General features: G+C 55.5%; 5 protein-coding genes across 5 annotated transcripts; 2 read left to right on the top strand and 3 right to left on the bottom strand.

The window, feature by feature from the left end:
* Nucleotides 1–201: 201 nt before the first annotated feature.
* J7T55_002536 (uncharacterized protein) lies at nucleotides 202–636 on the bottom strand (the record flags this gene model as incomplete). The annotated part of the gene is made up of 1 exon (XM_053137619.1): nucleotides 202–636. One exon carries the CDS (start codon nucleotides 634–636, stop codon nucleotides 202–204), a length of 435 nt encoding a protein of 144 aa, XP_052998406.1.
* Nucleotides 637–3,276: 2,640 nt separating this feature from the next.
* On the top strand, nucleotides 3,277–5,109 carry J7T55_002535 (tripeptidyl-peptidase 1; the record flags this gene model as incomplete). Its single annotated transcript, XM_053137618.1, has 2 exons — nucleotides 3,277–4,114; nucleotides 4,178–5,109. 2 exons carry the CDS (start codon nucleotides 3,277–3,279, stop codon nucleotides 5,107–5,109), a joined length of 1,770 nt encoding a protein of 589 aa, XP_052998405.1.
* A 222-nt stretch (nucleotides 5,110–5,331) lies between these two features.
* Nucleotides 5,332–6,744, bottom strand: J7T55_002534 (3-dehydroshikimate dehydratase; the record flags this gene model as incomplete). The annotated part of the gene is made up of 2 exons (XM_053137617.1): nucleotides 5,332–5,606; nucleotides 5,652–6,744. The coding sequence occupies 2 exons, from the start codon at nucleotides 6,742–6,744 to the stop codon at nucleotides 5,332–5,334; spliced, it is 1,368 nt and encodes a 455-aa protein (XP_052998404.1).
* A 797-nt stretch (nucleotides 6,745–7,541) lies between these two features.
* Nucleotides 7,542–12,536, top strand: J7T55_002533 (uncharacterized protein; the record flags this gene model as incomplete). The annotated part of the gene is made up of 5 exons (XM_053137616.1): nucleotides 7,542–7,549; nucleotides 7,870–7,933; nucleotides 7,996–9,556; nucleotides 10,031–10,047; nucleotides 10,473–12,536. The coding sequence occupies 5 exons, from the start codon at nucleotides 7,542–7,544 to the stop codon at nucleotides 12,534–12,536; spliced, it is 3,714 nt and encodes a 1,237-aa protein (XP_052998403.1).
* A 2,444-nt stretch (nucleotides 12,537–14,980) lies between these two features.
* Nucleotides 14,981–15,904, bottom strand: J7T55_002532 (cutinase-2; the record flags this gene model as incomplete). Its single annotated transcript, XM_053137614.1, has 2 exons — nucleotides 14,981–15,664; nucleotides 15,728–15,904. 2 exons carry the CDS (start codon nucleotides 15,902–15,904, stop codon nucleotides 14,981–14,983), a joined length of 861 nt encoding a protein of 286 aa, XP_052998402.1.
* Nucleotides 15,905–17,239: the final 1,335 nt, after the last annotated feature.

The following is a 17,239-nucleotide window of genomic DNA, read 5'->3' as shown; positions in this document are numbered from 1 at the left end:
ACTCACAATTAGCTCAAAAACATTTATGGAAGATTTCTTTTTCCTCCAAAAGCAAGGTGAAATAGACCGCTATGTACCCGTCGTCTGTCTCAAAAGCTGCAGCCTAACATGGGGTTTCAAGGTAGACAGTGCAACAGGCCATGGCTATAGCAGATAATGTTCTCTGAAGAGGTCGAAATCGTGTTCCAAAGCTTCCTTAACTTACATGTGGTACTCATGGCCTTGAGCCCCTTTCGGAGCGTTCTGGCGCCCTCCAGTGCCTGCATTGTTGAAAAGCACATCGAGTCTACTATCCGGACCACCCTCGCGTTTTAGGAACTCAAGCGCGGCTGATTTAACCGTTTCGAAATCCATGAGGTCCATAGGAATGAATTCAAGACTCCCTAGCTGCCTGCCACTGTCCTTTACTTCGGACTTGATATTGGCAATTGCATCAGTGGCACGCTCTTTCGAGCGTGTAAGGATATATACTTTCCCCCCAGCACCATAAAGGATACGTGAGAGGAAATAGCCCAAGCCAGATGCGCCGCCAGTGATAATGAAGACTTTGCCAACCTGGCTCGGCAGGTTGTGTTCGCTAAGCGGGCCGTTAGGGGGAAACCATTGTGTCCAGATGGTGGGAAAAGAAACAGACATTGTCGAGACGGGATATGTTGGGAGGTAGGCGAGGAATATTTCACTCAATCAAAAGCTTTTTGGTTGTCTGATATGAAAGTAGAGAGGGGAATGGCACAGTCTGATTTACTTCAGGTTTCCCTCGCGGGTTGCGTGTTGGGCGTACTAGTCACCAATTAGATGGCTTCAACTATGTGTGTTGGTTGCAATGGCCCAGTCCGTGATGAGTCCTTCAGCCCCATCCTACCAGCGAATTACAGCCGTTAGATCAGATACCTACCCACTGTCAATACCACGTCACTAAGTAAGAGCCAACATCTTCAATGTCACTGCACTGAGTCTTTAAGTAAATACTATTAACAACATGTGCAGTACCTCTATGGCTCCAGTTTCGCCAGATGTAGCAGAGCAATAGATAATGAAGATGGAACAAATTATAACACGATCTGTCGAAGGTATATTATAACGAATGTGCTGCCCTCATCCGTTCTATTTAAGAACTTGGATGGGCGGGCGAGACATTGGAAGTTCCAGGCGCGTCTCGTCAGCCTTCAAATACATCTCTTCTCAACTTAATCACCTACCTACCTACCATATAGAGATTCTTCCCGGCAAGTGTCTCCCAAGAGAATATGAAAGGCTTCAGACCCGCGTGAAGCTTGTCAGAAGCATCCTCTTGGTTACTTCGGAATCGCAAATGTCTGCATCATCACCGTCATTTATTCTTGTTCATGAATTTTACACGCTTTCTAAGACGGCATAACTGATGCTTTCCTTCACTACAGCGGATCTCTTGCTTTTCAGACACTCTCACCGGCATGGTCAATACCCGATATTACCAATCTACGGTCGCCATCAGTCAAGATGATTGAACGAATAGTTGATGAGAAAGCAGAAGTATTGCCAAGTGACACACGGTCGACTGGTGAATACTTTCAATCCAGTAAATAGGATCATATAAAGGTCAAGAACATGGTGAGAACCAACTGGCTTTCAATTTCTCAATGTATTCGGGGAAGATGAGTTGAGAAAGCACTTCATGATCTGAAGGCTACCTAGGCGGCCGGCCAACCAGCTCCGTAACTACTATTGACTGATCTAATTCCTTTAAAAACAAAATATGAGAGCCGAACAGACCGAGCAGCCATTCAAGCCGATATCTCATCGCATCTCATCGTGCTGGTCAGGCCGGGTAGCCAGAGAGAAGGCGAGCAGGGGTCCCTGAGAAGCCGATCGAACTGCGTGACCGAGTAAGGGCACAGAGATACGAGATGGACCGTGCGATTGGTTAGAGTTTTAGCCGGTAGCATGACGGATATCTGAATGCCCATAACAGTGAGGGGTTTTTATGCACAAAAGCATGCAATCGCCCAGCCTGTTTCAGAACCAGGCCACCCGTTCGGATGGCCTGTAGGGAGTCGGGATGCACGTTGTGATAGCCTCAACGATTGAATTGTATCGAAAAACATTGCAGTATGTGCCGACCTCGTCGGGTCGGTAACATGCTTTGCATACGTATGCAGATGCGTACATGTGCTACTGCAGCCCCTTGATGGCACCTTGACGTCGTACCAATGTGTGCAGTGCGCCGAAAAAGTCGTATGAAGTCTATGATGCGACACGACTTCAACATGGTGACATGGACGGGCTCGTGTCTGGTTCAGGGCAATGCCAGGGCCCCCTCCCTCTCGACCCGCCAGTGAGGCAGTTGATTTAAGCTCTTATCGCCCAGCACAACTAAGCTGGATGTAGGCACTGGCAAATGCTTAGTCGAGCCTGGCACGCCTGGCGGACTGGTGGATGACGCGACGGTATGCCCAGAACAAGCCAGGTGGTAGCGGCGATGGGGTAAAAGTCTTGGCCGAGCGGAGGCCAGAGTAAATGTCCTGCCAGTTGCAGCTTAGCCTGGCGAACCGAGCCGCCGACATTTATCACGGATATTACTCGGGCGATCTTCAATGCAGCAGGAGATCAGCAGATCAGAAGATGGGAGAGAGATCCGGGTGAATTGAAAATGTCAGACACAGTCCCGACTGAGTGCAGATCCAAACCCACGAGAAACGCATATTCACAACACGCAGCTATCACAGAGCAAGCTCGTAGGCAGTACCCGCGAGTTAAAAAGTGCCGTGTAAAGTTAAGGTAATCTCGTCCTTAATTTTGAGTTTGTAGGACCCGTAGCTATCATCCCGTTATAACAGTGGGTTCTAAGCTTCGGGCTGGGATATCCATCTTAACGTTCCATGCAAGTTGGCCCTGCTCCCGGGTGCCATCGAAGATGGACTCGTGAAAGGGGAAAGTCTCGTGTCATGACCAAACGGCATGACCGTGTGATCTAGTGGGGATCTGTTAAGTCATGACCACCAGATGCACATCACACCAAGTACCGGGAATATGCCGATCCATGCAGGTTAGAGTGAACTACGTGGGGAGCCAGGAACCAAGGTACGAGCAATCACTGTAACTGAGGGCACCTCCATCTTGTCAACAACCCGACCCAATGGATCGACAACAAACCCGCTCTGACTGCTTGGCTCTGGAGTATGAATGATAAAGGGTGGGTGACCCTCCTCCCTTTCCTCAAGCCTCCCAGATTGTTCCTCTCCGCCCCTCTCATCCCCCCTCCTTTCCCAGACCACTCCTCTGACGGCTCTGGTCACGATGCTCTGCCTGGCACTTCTCACAGCTGCGGCCGCAGTCTCGGCTCGCGTGCTCGACAGCGTCCCAGCCGTTCCTCAGGGATGGACCAAGGCCTCAGATGCCCTCCCTACTGACAAGCTCGCTCTCAAGATCGCCCTGAAACAGCAACATGCCGCTGCTCTCGAGCAGGCTGTCCTGGCCGTCTCCTCCCCAGGCCACGCCGACTACGGCAAGCATCTGACCCGCGACGAGCTTCGCTCATACGTGGCTCCAACCGAGCAGTCCGTCTCCGACGTGACCGCCTGGCTCGCCAAGTACGATGTTGTCCCTGCCGTGGACAACGACTGGATGACGATCACCACCGACGTCAAGACTGCAAATGCCATGCTGGATGCCGACTTCAGCTGGTACGAGTACGAGAAGGGCGGCGGCCTCAAGCTGCGCACCCTCAGCTACGCAGTCCCAGATGAGGTCGCCCAGCACGTTGACCTCATCCAGCCCACCACGCGGTTCGGCCAGCTCGGCTCTAAGAGGTCGACCATCTTCGACATTGTGATCGTCGAGGAGGACGACAACGTGGCCGCCCTCAATGAGAATGTTGCCGCATCTCCTGCCGCCGCCGCCGCCGCCTGCACTACCACTGTCACTCCCCAGTGCCTCAAGTCCCAGTACAACATCGCCTACACGCCTCCGACTGACGGCAACCTGATTGCATTTGCGTCATACTTGGAGGAGTACGCGCGGTACGCCGACCTCGAGACATTCGAGACTCAGGTTCTCCCTGAGGCTGCCGGCCAGAACTTCTCCGTCACGACCATTAACGGCGGTCTCAACGACCAGACCAGCACTGACGACTCTGGTGAGTAAAATGAGAAAATTCACCAGCACAATGCTGCTAAGATCCAATGCTAACTATTCTCAGGCGAGGCAAACTTGGACCTGCAGTACGTCCTGGGAGTGAGCCAGCCGATTCCCATCCTGGAGTACAGCACGGGCGGCCGAGGACCTCTCATCCCGACCCTCGACAACGGGTTCCCCAGCACAAACGAGCCCTACCTGGAATTCCTCACCTACGTCCTGGCCCAGGACGACGCCGCCCTGCCCCAGACGCTCACCACCTCCTACGGCGAGGAGGAGCAGTCCGTGCCGGAGGAGTACGCCCTGAAGGTGTGCAACCTGTTCATGCAGCTCGGCGCGCGCGGCGTGTCCGTCCTCTTCAGCAGCGGCGACTCCGGCCCGGGCGGCTCGTGCAAGTCCAACGCCGACAACACCACCACCACCTTCCTGCCGACCTTCCCCGCCGGCTGCCCGTACGTGACGGCCGTGGGCGCGACCACCGGCTCCGCCCCCGAGCGCGCCGTCTCCTTCTCCTCCGGCGGCTTCAGCATCTACCACGCCCAGCCCGAGTGGCAGGCCGACGCCGTCCCCGCGTACCTGAGCTCCATCGGCAGCACGTACGCCGGCCTGTTCAACGCCTCCGGCCGCGGTATCCCCGACGTGGCGGCGCAGGGCCAGTCGTTCGTCGTCTACGACAAGGGCCGCCGCTCCCTGCTGTCTGGCACCTCGGCGTCGTCCCCTGCCTTCGCTGGTGTCGTCGCCCTGCTCAACGCCGCGCGTAAGTCCCAGGGCAGCGCGCCGCTCGGCTTCCTCAACCCCTGGCTGTACAACAACTCGGCGGCGCTCCTGGACATCACGGCTGGGTACTCCAGCGGTTGCCAGGGCGCCGGTGGTGGTCTCCCTGCGTCCGGCGCGAGGTGGAACGCTACGGCTGGCTGGGACCCTGTTACTGGGCTTGGCACGCCGCTCTTTGACAAGCTGCTGGCTGTTGCTGCACCTGGGGTCGCCAACGCGTAGAGAGGTTGTTGGGTGATGGTGAGAGATCTACCTAGATATGCATTGCTATCTGATCCATTAATCTATGATGATAAAATTCAATGAATATACTTATTTTGATCTATATCGTGAGACTATATCAAGAATAAGATGTCTAGTGAGGCACGGATTACGTGAAAATATCTGCTGATGAAAACATGGCCGAACTGATGAGTTCGGGTTATTACTGTACGGCAGTCTAGACTAAACATCGCCGCCTCCGTCCGCCCGCCCGCCCTTGCTCTCCATTAGGCTGTCCCTCTCCTCCACCATACTGACCCTCCTCTTCACCATGCTGTGACTTTCAGGCCAGTCCTGCCCGCTCGGCAGCGCCCTCGTCTCGCCCTCGTAGTTACCGCGGATCCTCTGCATCCGCTTGGCCTGCATGGAGAACGGCTTGCCCTCGCCCTTGTCCACCTCCTCTTTCTCATCATCCTGGCCGTCTCCCAGGTCCTCATCACCGCCATGACGACCGGCTTCTGGACTCTGGCTCTTCATTACGTCTCATAACCCCGCAGACTCACGGATCAGCTTCACGGTGCTGGCCTTCGCCTTTTCCGCATACGCCATCAGGTCCTCACCGTACTTCTTCTCAAATTGTCCGTCAAACACCTCCACGCTCAGCCAGCCCCGAAATCCCGTGCCTAGCACGGCCCGCGTGAAGTCCGCGATGGGCAGGTATCCGCCGTCGTATGGCAGCGGGCGGTAGTCGTGGCTCCACCTGCCGCGAGGCCGCAGACCGGTGTCGTCATTGGGTTCTGGGCGAGGCACAAGCGGCGGCTGGACATGGTACGCGTCGCTGATCTGCAAGAAGTAGATCTTGTCAGCCGGCACGGTGTCTGCCAGCTCGCGCATGCTGTCCTCCCACGATTTCTGTAACGCGGCCTCGTCCACGCCGCCGTCCTTGCCCTCCAGCTTCCCCGACTTGGTGGTCGGGTCACCCCACTCGCCGCCCGCGGACTGGAAGGTATCCAAACACAAACCGATATTCTCGCGGTCGGCCAGCTTCACAATCTCCCACACATCCTTCCAATCGGGCGCGTGCGTCGCCCAGCACCAGTTCTCATACGCGATGCGGAACCCCTTGGTTCCTAGCAGGTCAGCTAGCTCGGCTAGATCTGAAGCGAGCTGCTTGCGGTCCCCGCTGGCGCCGGGCGAGTCGGTGCTGCCGACCTGCAGCATCGAGCACCCGCTGGCCTCCATGATGGACAGCCAGCCGCGCGCCCGCGCGAAGACGGCCTTGCGCTCCGGGCTGTCGCGCGGCCAGCCCTCGAAGTTGGCGAAGGGCTGCAGGACTAGGATCTGCAGGTTGTGCGTTGAGCACAGGTGCGCGGCCGACTTGGCTGCCTCACATAGGGAGGGCCAGTCGTCCTCTGCTACTTGGTCCTGATCTGAGGAGCCATCCTTGCTATTTGATGGTGACTTCGTCTTGATCTGGCCAAGGCGGACGAGCTCGTTGGCGTGAGAGAGCAGGTCTGGGAAGGAGAGCTCGATGCCCTGGAAGCCGGCCTGGGAGATTGCCTCGAGCTTCTGGTGGAGTGAGTGCTTGGGCAGGCCGATGGAGCAGGAGGCCAAGGAGAGGGGGATCTTGGACGGGTCAACGTCGAGGCGGGCCATGGTTGCGGTGAGATTTGTGGGTAGATATGTATGTGTCGGTGTCTGCGTGTGTGTCTGGATTTGATATTATTGGCGAATTTGATGTTGTTGTCTCAGCTCAACTGCGATGCAGTGTAGCACAATGTGTTGTATGTTGCAGGATGGTGTATCGATCGAATCGATCGTATCGACATATAGAGTAAAGTAATGGGCAGATGTGGAGTAGTGTGCTGTGTAGATGGACAAGCTAGATTAAAAATAGCCAAGGGGGTTTTGTTGGAGACTATCTAATGGTGGAAGAGTGAAGGGAAGTGCCTCCAGTCGGTAATTACTGTTACACGTGTATAACAAGGCAGCTGCATGATGATAATTGCTGCAGGGCAGCACAAGTTGTTTGGCAGCACCCTGATCGACTTGATCGACTTTGTGGCGGAATTCCGCCGTCATAAGGGATGGCGGCCTATCATGATGAAGCGATGATGTATACGTGCGCCCCCTAGGCAAAGTCTGGTGTTGGTGCCACCAGAGGCCATGATGTCACTGGGCGATCTCTCCAGTCAAACCCCACCACTACCACCATTGAGACGGGCCATCGACTATGGAGCAGGTTGAATGAGCTGACAAGAAGACAGCTCTTGGCGATCAATTAGATCAGATCCAGGCCAGCCAGAGAGGGTCGGATATGTGGCCTGGTGGCCTGGCCAGCTGGAAGAAGAAGCTTGACCTGACCAACACGCAGAAAGTTGAAAGGAGACAGAGAGGTTATAGCAGGAACAGGAACAGGAATAGACAAAATCACCCGAGCCGCATTGGACATCATGCCTTGGTAATGAATCAATTCGGGGAATTAAATGGAGAAATGGAAGACAAGGTGACAGGCTTGCAGCTTCCAACGCACAGCCAGCTCGGTGACATTCCACACGGTATCATCATCATTATACCATAGCTAAACCTACGGTGTTGCATCTTCTTTCCTTACAAAAATGCCAAGCCAAACTCACTCTTCCCTACCTTTTCCTCAATCTCAGGGTCATTGTCTACAGCTGCAAGGATACAATATTACACACTCAAGACGACTGAAGTGCTGCAGTGTCAATACGTCACATTCAAGAGCACTCGCCTTTCAGTACACTGCTCATCCACTAGCCATCGACCCGAACAAGAGCTCACAGGACAAGGCCAAGAGATGACGGAGATGGAGGTCAAGAAGGTACCAAGACATCCCCTCATCTGAGTTGTCTCACTTGCCATCGCATCACTAACACCTCACAGCTGGGCATGGTCGGCGCAGGGAGCATGGGCGGCATGATGACGCTCCTGTGCGCCGAGCACGGCATCGAGGTGCACATGTACGACCCTGCGACGGAGAACGTAGACCACGTCCTCACGCAGGCAGAGAAGGCCGGCCTCGACTCCAAGACCTTCCATCAAAAGGACTACGAGTCGCTGTGCAAGTCCCTGCCCTCAGACGCGCCCAAGGTCTTCATCCTCAGCCTTCCGCACGGCTCCGCCGGCGACAAGACCATCGACGGCCTTGAGCCGCACCTGCGCGAGGGCGACGTCATCCTGGACGCATCCAACGAGCGGTGGACCAGCACCGAGCAACGGCAGGAGCGCCTACGGCCCAAGGGCGTGCACTTTGTCGGCATGGGCGTCAGTGGCGGGTACCAGGCCGCGCGCCACGGACCCTCCATCTCGCCGGGGGCCAGCTCGCCGGCGGCGTGGGACGCCGTGTGGCCGCTGCTGACGAAACTCGCGGCCAAGGACAAGTCGGGCAAGCCGTGCACGGCGAAGCTGGGCCTCGGCGGGTGCGGTCACTACGTCAAGATGGTGCACAACGGCATCGAGCACGGCATGATGACGGCGCTGTGCGAGGCGTGGGGCCTCATGGGCCGGTGCTTCGGCTGGTCGTACGAGGAGATGGCGGGCGTCCTGGAGCGGTGGAACACGGAGCCCGACAGCCCGCTGCGCGACAACTTCCTCGTTGAGATCGGCGCCGAGATCTGCCGCACCAGGGACCCCAAGGACAGCAGCAAGTTTGTCCTGTCCGACATCCGTGACAAGGTGGTCCAGGACGTGTGCGAGGAGGAGGGCACCGGCACCTGGACCGTCGAGGAGGCCGCCAGGCTGCATGTGCCCACGCCCAGCATCGCAGCCAGCCACATGTTCCGCGTCCAGTCGGCGTACGCGGGTCGCAGAGAGGCGGCGCACAATGCGTTCCGCGACGCGGGCGTCGACGTCGTGCCCGCGGCGAGCCCGGCGCAGGCGCAGACGGCCGAGGGTAAGCTGAAGGCAGCCGGGTGGCTGCGCGACGCCACGTACGCGAGCTTCCTGCTGTGCTTCGTGCAGGGGATGCACCTCATCGCGGCGGCGGACGACGAGCACGGCTGGGGGCTGGACTACGCCGACGTGATGCAGCTGTGGCGCGGCGGCTGCATCATCGAGTCGGACGCCCTCATCGACATGCTCGACGGCGTGTACAAGTCCGGCGCGGCCGACAAGCACAACCTGCTGGCCCACCCGACCATCGCGAACGAGCTGAGCCCGCTCACGGCGTCGTTCCGCGGGCTGGTCGTCGACGCCATCAGGCTGGACGCGTATGTGCCCGCGCTCAGCGCAAGCCTTGAGTACCTCAAGTACTCGATCTCGACGGACTTGCCCACGAGCTTCCAGGAGGCACAGCTAGACTTCTTTGGCAATCACATGTATGACCTCAAGAGCGAGGGGCCGGGCGAGCCGGTCATGGGGAAGCATCATTATGAGTGGAGGCCTGCGAGGGGGTTGAAGGAGATGGAGGAGGCGACCAAGAAGAAGGAGGAGGGGAGCGAGGATGGTAAACAATGATGAGTAATGAATAGAATGAGAAACGCAAGCATTATCGAGTTTCTAAGAGGCACAATGATCATGAAGGATGCGCTGCTCAGAGCGGCCGTGTTTGCCAGCCCTTATATGGAAACACGCCTCGGATATCCATGGCAACCATCAAGACACGTTGCGAGCCAATGACTCAAACAGAAAGCGTGTACGGCAGGGAGTATCACGTTCCTATCCTGTAGACTGAAATAGCTGTCTGTGGTCATTGTCGATATGCAGCAACAGACATGCCCAGGAACAGCTCATGTTGAGAAGAACAAAATCACTTTTGTCAATGAAGCGTCTTTTGTGTAAAGTCAGTCATCGACCTGGACCAGGACGAGGACATGACTTGAAGCTATGTTGGCAGAAAGCGATGATTGAGAGTGAACATTTGAATAAGTTGAGAGAGGTGCTATTGCGGCTGAATTGGCCGAACATGAGAATCAATCAGTCTACCTCAACATTTATGTGAGTTTGTTAGATTATGACAGAAACCGGATTCAGTTCTCCACAAACTCAGGGAACTGTAGAATACAAAAGACCAATGTAAAGTTGCAGATGGTGACGGTTTGGGTAATTACACAGCAGGCCACATTCAGCGGACAAGAGAAGTGGAACTCCCGTTAGTTAGTTACCTTTTCTTACAAAATTCAATGGTCGCTGAAAAATATTTGTACATGTTCAAATAATGAGCGACGGAAGCAAATCTTTTAATTGTAAGAATAAGAAGACTGAGTTGGAATCGGGAGAAAAACTAAGCGCGGCCTTGACCCCTGCCATGCAGCAGAATAGGGGTCCAATCCCCAGCTGCAGGTACCGAGCCCGTCTGAAGGATCCCTGTCCACAGGTGCACTGGCCTTGTGCTGTGACCTGTCATCCAACCGTGACACCAGACCAGACCAGACCAGAAGAAGCATGCGACACAGCATCCATCATTTTGTCTTCTTCGGCTCCGAGGAGCAGCAGCCTTTGTCGACACCAACCCGTTCGAATACTATCCTATCCACTCAACCATCCTACCACCCACTCACCTCTCCTGCTCCCTCTTTGCGTTGTTCTTTCGGTCACCCCCTCTTCTCCATGTCGCGGTGGCATTCGTCTTGATCTTCATGTTATCCCCTTTCCAGTTCTCCCTCCTTCGCAATGGCCTGCGACTCGTCTTCCCCGTGTCGCTGGTCCTGAGCCTGCTCCTGACCGTCTACCTGTACACGTATCCCCTCTTTCTCTCCTGCGCCTTTCCTCTGCCTCAATCTTCCACCTCCAGCTCGCACAATGGCGGCAACGGTCGACTCTCCGCCCTCTTCGAAACAGCGAAACTCCATCTCCCCTTCACGGATCTGACCGCGACGACAAGGGACGGGGACGGCCCCATCCGTTCGTCCCCTCGGCGAATAGCTCCTTTCCGACTGCTGGCCCTGGGCGATCCCCAGCTTGAAGGCGATACCTCAATTCCCAATTACTACAAGGACTCCTCCTTCCCACACCTCAAGACCTTCTACTCCCTTCTGGTCTCCCGCAGCGACGACCATCCTACCTTTCGATCCAGCAAGAGACAAGCCTTCCACGACCTCGTCGACTTCTTTTTTGACGACATCCCTGATACCTTCGAGAGCGTGCGCAAGCGAATCGACCTCTTCGGCAACGACTTCTACCTTGCTCACATGTACAGGACTCTAAATTGGTGGACTGTCCCAACACACACCACTGTACTAGGAGACCTGGTCGGAAGCCAGTGGATCTCGGACACTGAGTTTGAATGGAGAGCATGGCGATACTGGAACCGCGCCTTCAAGGGCGGGGAGCGCATGCCAGACGAGAGCGCATCATGGCCTGCCGAGGAGTACGACCTGGCAGGATACCTGGGCAAGAGCGTCTACAATGAGACATGGCAGCGGCGCATCATCAATGTGGCCGGCAATCACGATATCGGCTACGCGGGCGACCTGAACAATGAGCGCATGGATCGCTTCGAGCGCGCTTTTGGCAAGGCCAACTACGAGCTACGCTTTGAGCTGCCCACTTCAGTGCTGTCGCCCGCCGGCGCGAGCACCATCCGCAACGACTCCGCGTCCAACGACGAGAACTACAATGGCCAGGACGACCGGCTGGTGCCCGAGCTGCGCATTGTTGTGCTCAACGACATGAACCTCGATACCCCGGTCCTGTCATCCGAGCTGCAGGACCAGACCTACCGTTTCGTCAACGACATCATCAACACCGCCACAGCGGTCGAATTCAAGGGCCACTCCACAGTGCTCCTGACCCACGTGCCGCTGTACAAGCCCGAGGGCGTGTGCGTCGACGCCCCGCTCTTCACCTTCCACGACGTCGACGGCACCCTCAGGGAGCAGAACCAGCTCTCGGCCGACGCGTCGCGCGGCATCGTCGAGGGCATCTTCGGCCTGAGCGGCGACTCCATGGCCCCCGGCAACGGCCTCGGCAGGCGCGGCGTCATCCTCAACGGCCACGACCACGAGGGCTGCGACACCTACCACTACATCAACCAGAGCTACGGGGAAAGCCCCGCCGACAGGGAGTGGCAGGTCATGCGGCTCGGCGATGCCGCCGCCGAGGGCGTCCCGGGCGGGCCCGGCCTGCCTGGCGTGCGCGAGCTCACGGTCCGCAGCATCATGGGCGGGTACGGCGGCAACGCCGGGCTGCTGAGCGCGTGGTTCGACGAGGACGAGTGGCAGTGGAGGTTCGAGTTTGAGAACTGCGCGCTGGGGACGCAGTACGTCTGGTGGGGCATCCACGTGCTTGACTTGATCACGGTTGGGCTCGGGCTGGCGTATGCTGCTGTCTCGTTCCTAGGCGGCAGCAGCCAAGGGGAGGAGAAGAAGGTGGTGGCGGGTAGGGTTGGGAAGACGGCTGTTGTAAAAGAAAATGGCCGTGGCGCCGGAGTTGAACAGCCTGTGACTTCCACGGAGGCGAGGACTGGAGAGACTGTAAAATCATGACAGTGAGCATGTTCGAAGCGATATTGTCCATAGTTGTGTTGCATCGCAGATACCCTAGCATTCTGTACACTCAATAGAAAAGGTTACATACTTGGACCTGGCGGCTACGGCGAGTGAAAACGAGATACATCAGTATAAATAGGTCCTGCTTTGTGTCTCTCTTGGTATGTGAGATCCATATGTGAACAGGAATGGGCAGTGCCTTCTTAAAGGAGATAGACTTGGTTGGACGCAATTGGAGACACCAGTGTCGGCTACCTGCTTGCCTATGCTTGATCGTTGAGGTTGCAAAATACCGAAACTGCGACTATGTATTCGATCATTATTCTACCTAGCGAAAAAGACCCTCGAAGCCCTTGTCAATTATTCCACCATGGTGATTTGACTTGAAGAATCTGCTTTATGCCGAAGCGCAGCCACTACATCGAAGAAGAAAAGAAGAGCCGCCCTACACGATGAGGTTCCATACAGACCGTCCCAGTGATCAACTCAAACGACGGGCACCTCTTAGTCCGCCAGCCACATTCTACAAGACTGCTTTTGCCAAGCACAGTTCCACGCGTGGGTCGCAAGACGGCCCGCTGCTCTTGGCCGCCGGCCTCGGGTCACACCAGGACATCGTGAGACCATCCCCCGGGCCAGTAGGTCATTCGCGCCAACACCCGGTGGGCACCACAGAGGTGCTTCCGTGCTAACTGCGCTCATGTGCTCTTTTGAGCTTCCTCTCGCCCGCGTTGAAACTCTTGGTGGGAGCGACACCTGCTGCCGTCCATTCAGGATAAGCCAGGCTGCTCGACATGATCCACCTAACACAGCCTGCAACAAGATAGGGGTAGCGGGCAGAACCATACCATAGGTTTTGGTGATATACGAGCTTAGACGTACACGCTGGAGATGTTATTTATGGGGCTTAGCATACTATGGAGGTACGCAGGTCAGCTGCGGACGTCTGATGTGGAATATTGGTGAAAGAATTGACATAGCGTTCCTATTCACCGTGTGCTCATCCTTAAGCAAAGTAAAATTATTAGTCTTCAACCTATTTACCTTCTATCGTGGATACTCTACTAATTCTATTGTGCTGCTAGGATTTGGCAGCTGACTCATAGGTAGCCCGTGCCAAAAAGCCTCAATAGCCTTATGGAACGGCGAACCAAACTTTCACCAAGCCTCTGTGCGTCCATACGTTCTCATCGATGCGCATGCGCAGCGACACTGACGTATGGCTCGTCATTAGCCTTCAGGGAGTCAAGCGCTGGATCACCAAGCCTGGTATGTGAACAAGGGATAACCCATCAGGCTTTGGCCAATGGAATTCGACAGTGTAATTAGCATGCAATATTATGGTTACACTGCTTGGAATAATCCCAAAGAAGCTTATCCGCCTGCCCTATGGAAATGGCCCATTCAGTTGAGTTTCGCTCATGCGTTTCGGAATTTTGCAGCCTATCGGTAAGCTTGACGAAAAGCCAAAAAGAAAGACTGCTTTACTTAGCGTTATGCCATGATCGACACAACGGGCAGGTGGACGAACGGACAAAAAGAACGGTAGGCCAACCAGACTACACCGATTTGAGCCGATGAGCATGATGAGCATAGCACCTTCGTCCCAACTTCGCCAGAGGCATACGACATTCATACGATAAAATCGCCACAACACGCCATAGGTTGAAGAGGCCAAACGGGTAATGGTCTGATTAGATTTTGTCGAACAAGAAATATTGTCTGTCCGTGCTCTAACGATGTGTCGCATCGGACTTCGAAAAATGACAGCCCAAATGATCGTGAGAAATTCGGATGAAACTCGCGAGACTGAGTCAAACACGAACTCTGCCTTTCAAAACCGCCCCTCACGAAATCAAGAGAATGATCTGACCGGTGACCGTGGAGGCTGCTACACAGGCGGCCTCATGATAATTCATTGAGAGTTGAGCAATCACCTATTTTGCCGGAGGGAGGGCTTGCTTCAAGTTGCGCATGAATAAAGTGAGCTCATCGCGTCTCATGGGTCTTGGAAGGCCAAGCAAGAGTCTCTGCGCTGGATCAAGTAAAGATTATGAGGCTCATGTTTGATTACTGTCCACGAGTAGTGATTTCGTATGCGTGCACAATCAATTGTCATTTCTCCCGGTGAACACTCAGAAATTTCTGTTTTTATTGAAAGATGTAGACAAGAAGCTACCATAGCGCACTTCTTGCATCCTGCATCTGCTCTATGTATGATGAAATGAAGCCCGCCTGTATTGCAACTCGACGGATGAATGCCTTGATATCGTACCCTGACACGTATCAACAAAAGAATCGAACCTCCACATAAGATATATGCAAACTTCACACTGTATGAACAAAATAGCACTTCAAGTGTCCGTATCGTATTGCACAGCAACAATGTCCACCTAGTGTCGAGCAACCTCAACAACTTCACACGTTCAACCTGTCCCAACTTAGTTACCGAACAGGGAAGTAAGGCCACCAGTCTTCTTCTTGCCGCCCTTGGCCGCACCAGTAGCAGCACCAGTAGCAGCGCCAGCAGCTCCTCCGGCGGCAGCTCCGGCAGCGCCTGCAGCGGCACCACCGGCAGCAGCACCAGCCGCTCCACCAGCAGCCGCGCCCGCAGCCGCGCCACCCGCCGCAGGTGCAGCCTTAGCCATCTGGGCGAGGAAAGCTCCGGACTCGTCGGCGTTACGGCCGTACGACAGGTGAGCGGCGGTGATGGTGAGCGTGTTGTTGCAGACGAGATCGCCCGTGGCGCAGAAGACCTTGGTCTGGGCCTGGGGGTAGCCGGGGATCTGGAGGTTGTCCTGCTCGGCGCGGGTGAAGCCCCAGACGACGACGCCGGCGACCTTGGCCTGCGTCGCGGCGGGCATCTGCTGGATCGCGTTGTCGACGACGGCCGAGCCCTGGCTGTACCCGCCCATGACGATGGTCGTGTCGGGGCACTGCGTCGTCGCCAGGTTCACGATCTTGAGCGCCGCGTTGATCGACTGGTCGTCCGTGTTCTTGGCCTGGAAGTTGGGCGGGAGCGCCGCTGCGTAGCCGTCCTCCGTGCCGATGCCCTGGCAGGCCACCTGGTCGGCGCCGAGGTTCTGCTTGATCGCTGCGCAGGTTTGTGGGCCGACGACGGTTCCCTGGACGCAAGTGTGTTAGTCATCATGGTGATTTATTCCACTGATGAGAAGCATTTTTCCTACCATGTTCGAGGTTTCGGTCGAGCCACGGGCCATGATGAAGGTAACTGGCTTGCAGTCACCGTTCTTCAAGTCGTTGGAAACGACGCCTCCTTGACGGGTGTCGAGGGAGGCATAGTCGCTGGGGACAGCCGCCACAGCGGTGAGGCCGACAAGAACGTTCAGGATGCTGGACTTCATCGTGTAAGTGGTATTGTTGTTGAGGTGCTATGGCGGGATCGGGAAAGACTGCGACTGAAAAGTAAGTTGATGGCGGCCTGGCCAATATATAATTGAATGAGAGTCTTGTTCGTTGATGATCCGATCCATCCTATCCTTTGAGATGGGTGGCGCTCTTCGTCCTTTATACAGACAAGTTCGTTCTAAAGATGTTCTACAGACTTCAGATGACCTAATGAAGACTCGGTCGTTGTACTAACGCTCGCAACACCAATCAGTTTGACTCGTGAGCCAAAGTCGGGACGAAAACCGTATTGGGACAATGTCCCGACCCGAAACATCGCACGTCTGATACCCCCCTTGACACGTGTGTGCACCACAGCCTTGCAAAAAACCGGCTGGTCCCAGAATCTTGGGGAGGTGCCAAGATCCGACCGAACGATGCAGAAGCCGCTAACTTGTCCCAAAGCAGAAGATGTAACGAGAAGCTGGTGTCGTCTGCCAGCCTGGCCGTCGAAACGAAACGGTTCCTCGGACTGTATGAACACTGCGAATGCGATCCAGCCTTGCGATTCGACAATACTGAACATGCCTCGGCATCTGTCCCTCTCCCTCAAGGACGATCCCCTCGGTTACCTTTCGACAGCCTAGAATCCGTCCAATTCCACGACCGTGTAAACGAAACAACGCTACGCTCAATAACTGGTAATAGATGGCAGGACTCGCGCGCGCTGCTCTCCACTGACGTACAGAATCGTCTCAACTGCCACTGACACCCTTCACGCCCTATCCGTCTCTTTCCTCATTGGTGCTTGGACAGTTCGTGCTGGTCAAAATCAACGGACAACGGCTCGATCTCCGAAAGCAACCCGCCCCTCCATTGCGGGAGCTGCGGACAGATTCATGACCTCATTCAGATATCGTGCAAGACATCACAAATGACGAGGCTCGAAACCATATTACTAGTCGCCTTTTGATCGCCCTTCAATTGCCACCTAACCACGCGAGCAAAGTTTACGGAGAATAGTGTGGGATCTACGGGCCTTCGGCATTCCCCATGCAAGCTGGCGATCCGGCGGGTTCCAAGATGCTAGGCTTGTTACTCTTAGTGCCGATCCCGAAGAACATTTCCTTCCATGCGATTATTAACGGCTCTCTGCGCGTGGGCTACTCGAAACGTGCTAAGCTAAATTGCGTACAATAAGAACATGGCTGACGGCAGCGCCAGTCTTAGCCACACGGGTCAAGCCCACAGGTGGGCGACTCCACACTGGTGATCATACAGACGGGCCCTCGTGGGAGGGTTGCGATTGGGGCCCTGGCTAGTGCATGGAACGACCCCCAAGCATAAGGTAC

The sequence above is a fragment of the Diaporthe amygdali genome (assembly GCF_026229845.1).
Source record: "Diaporthe amygdali strain CAA958 chromosome Unknown NODE_3_length_2959817_cov_65_330692, whole genome shotgun sequence".
NCBI classification, from domain to species: domain Eukaryota; kingdom Fungi; phylum Ascomycota; class Sordariomycetes; order Diaporthales; family Diaporthaceae; genus Diaporthe; species Diaporthe amygdali.
This window is presented reverse-complemented; position numbering and strand designations above follow the sequence as displayed.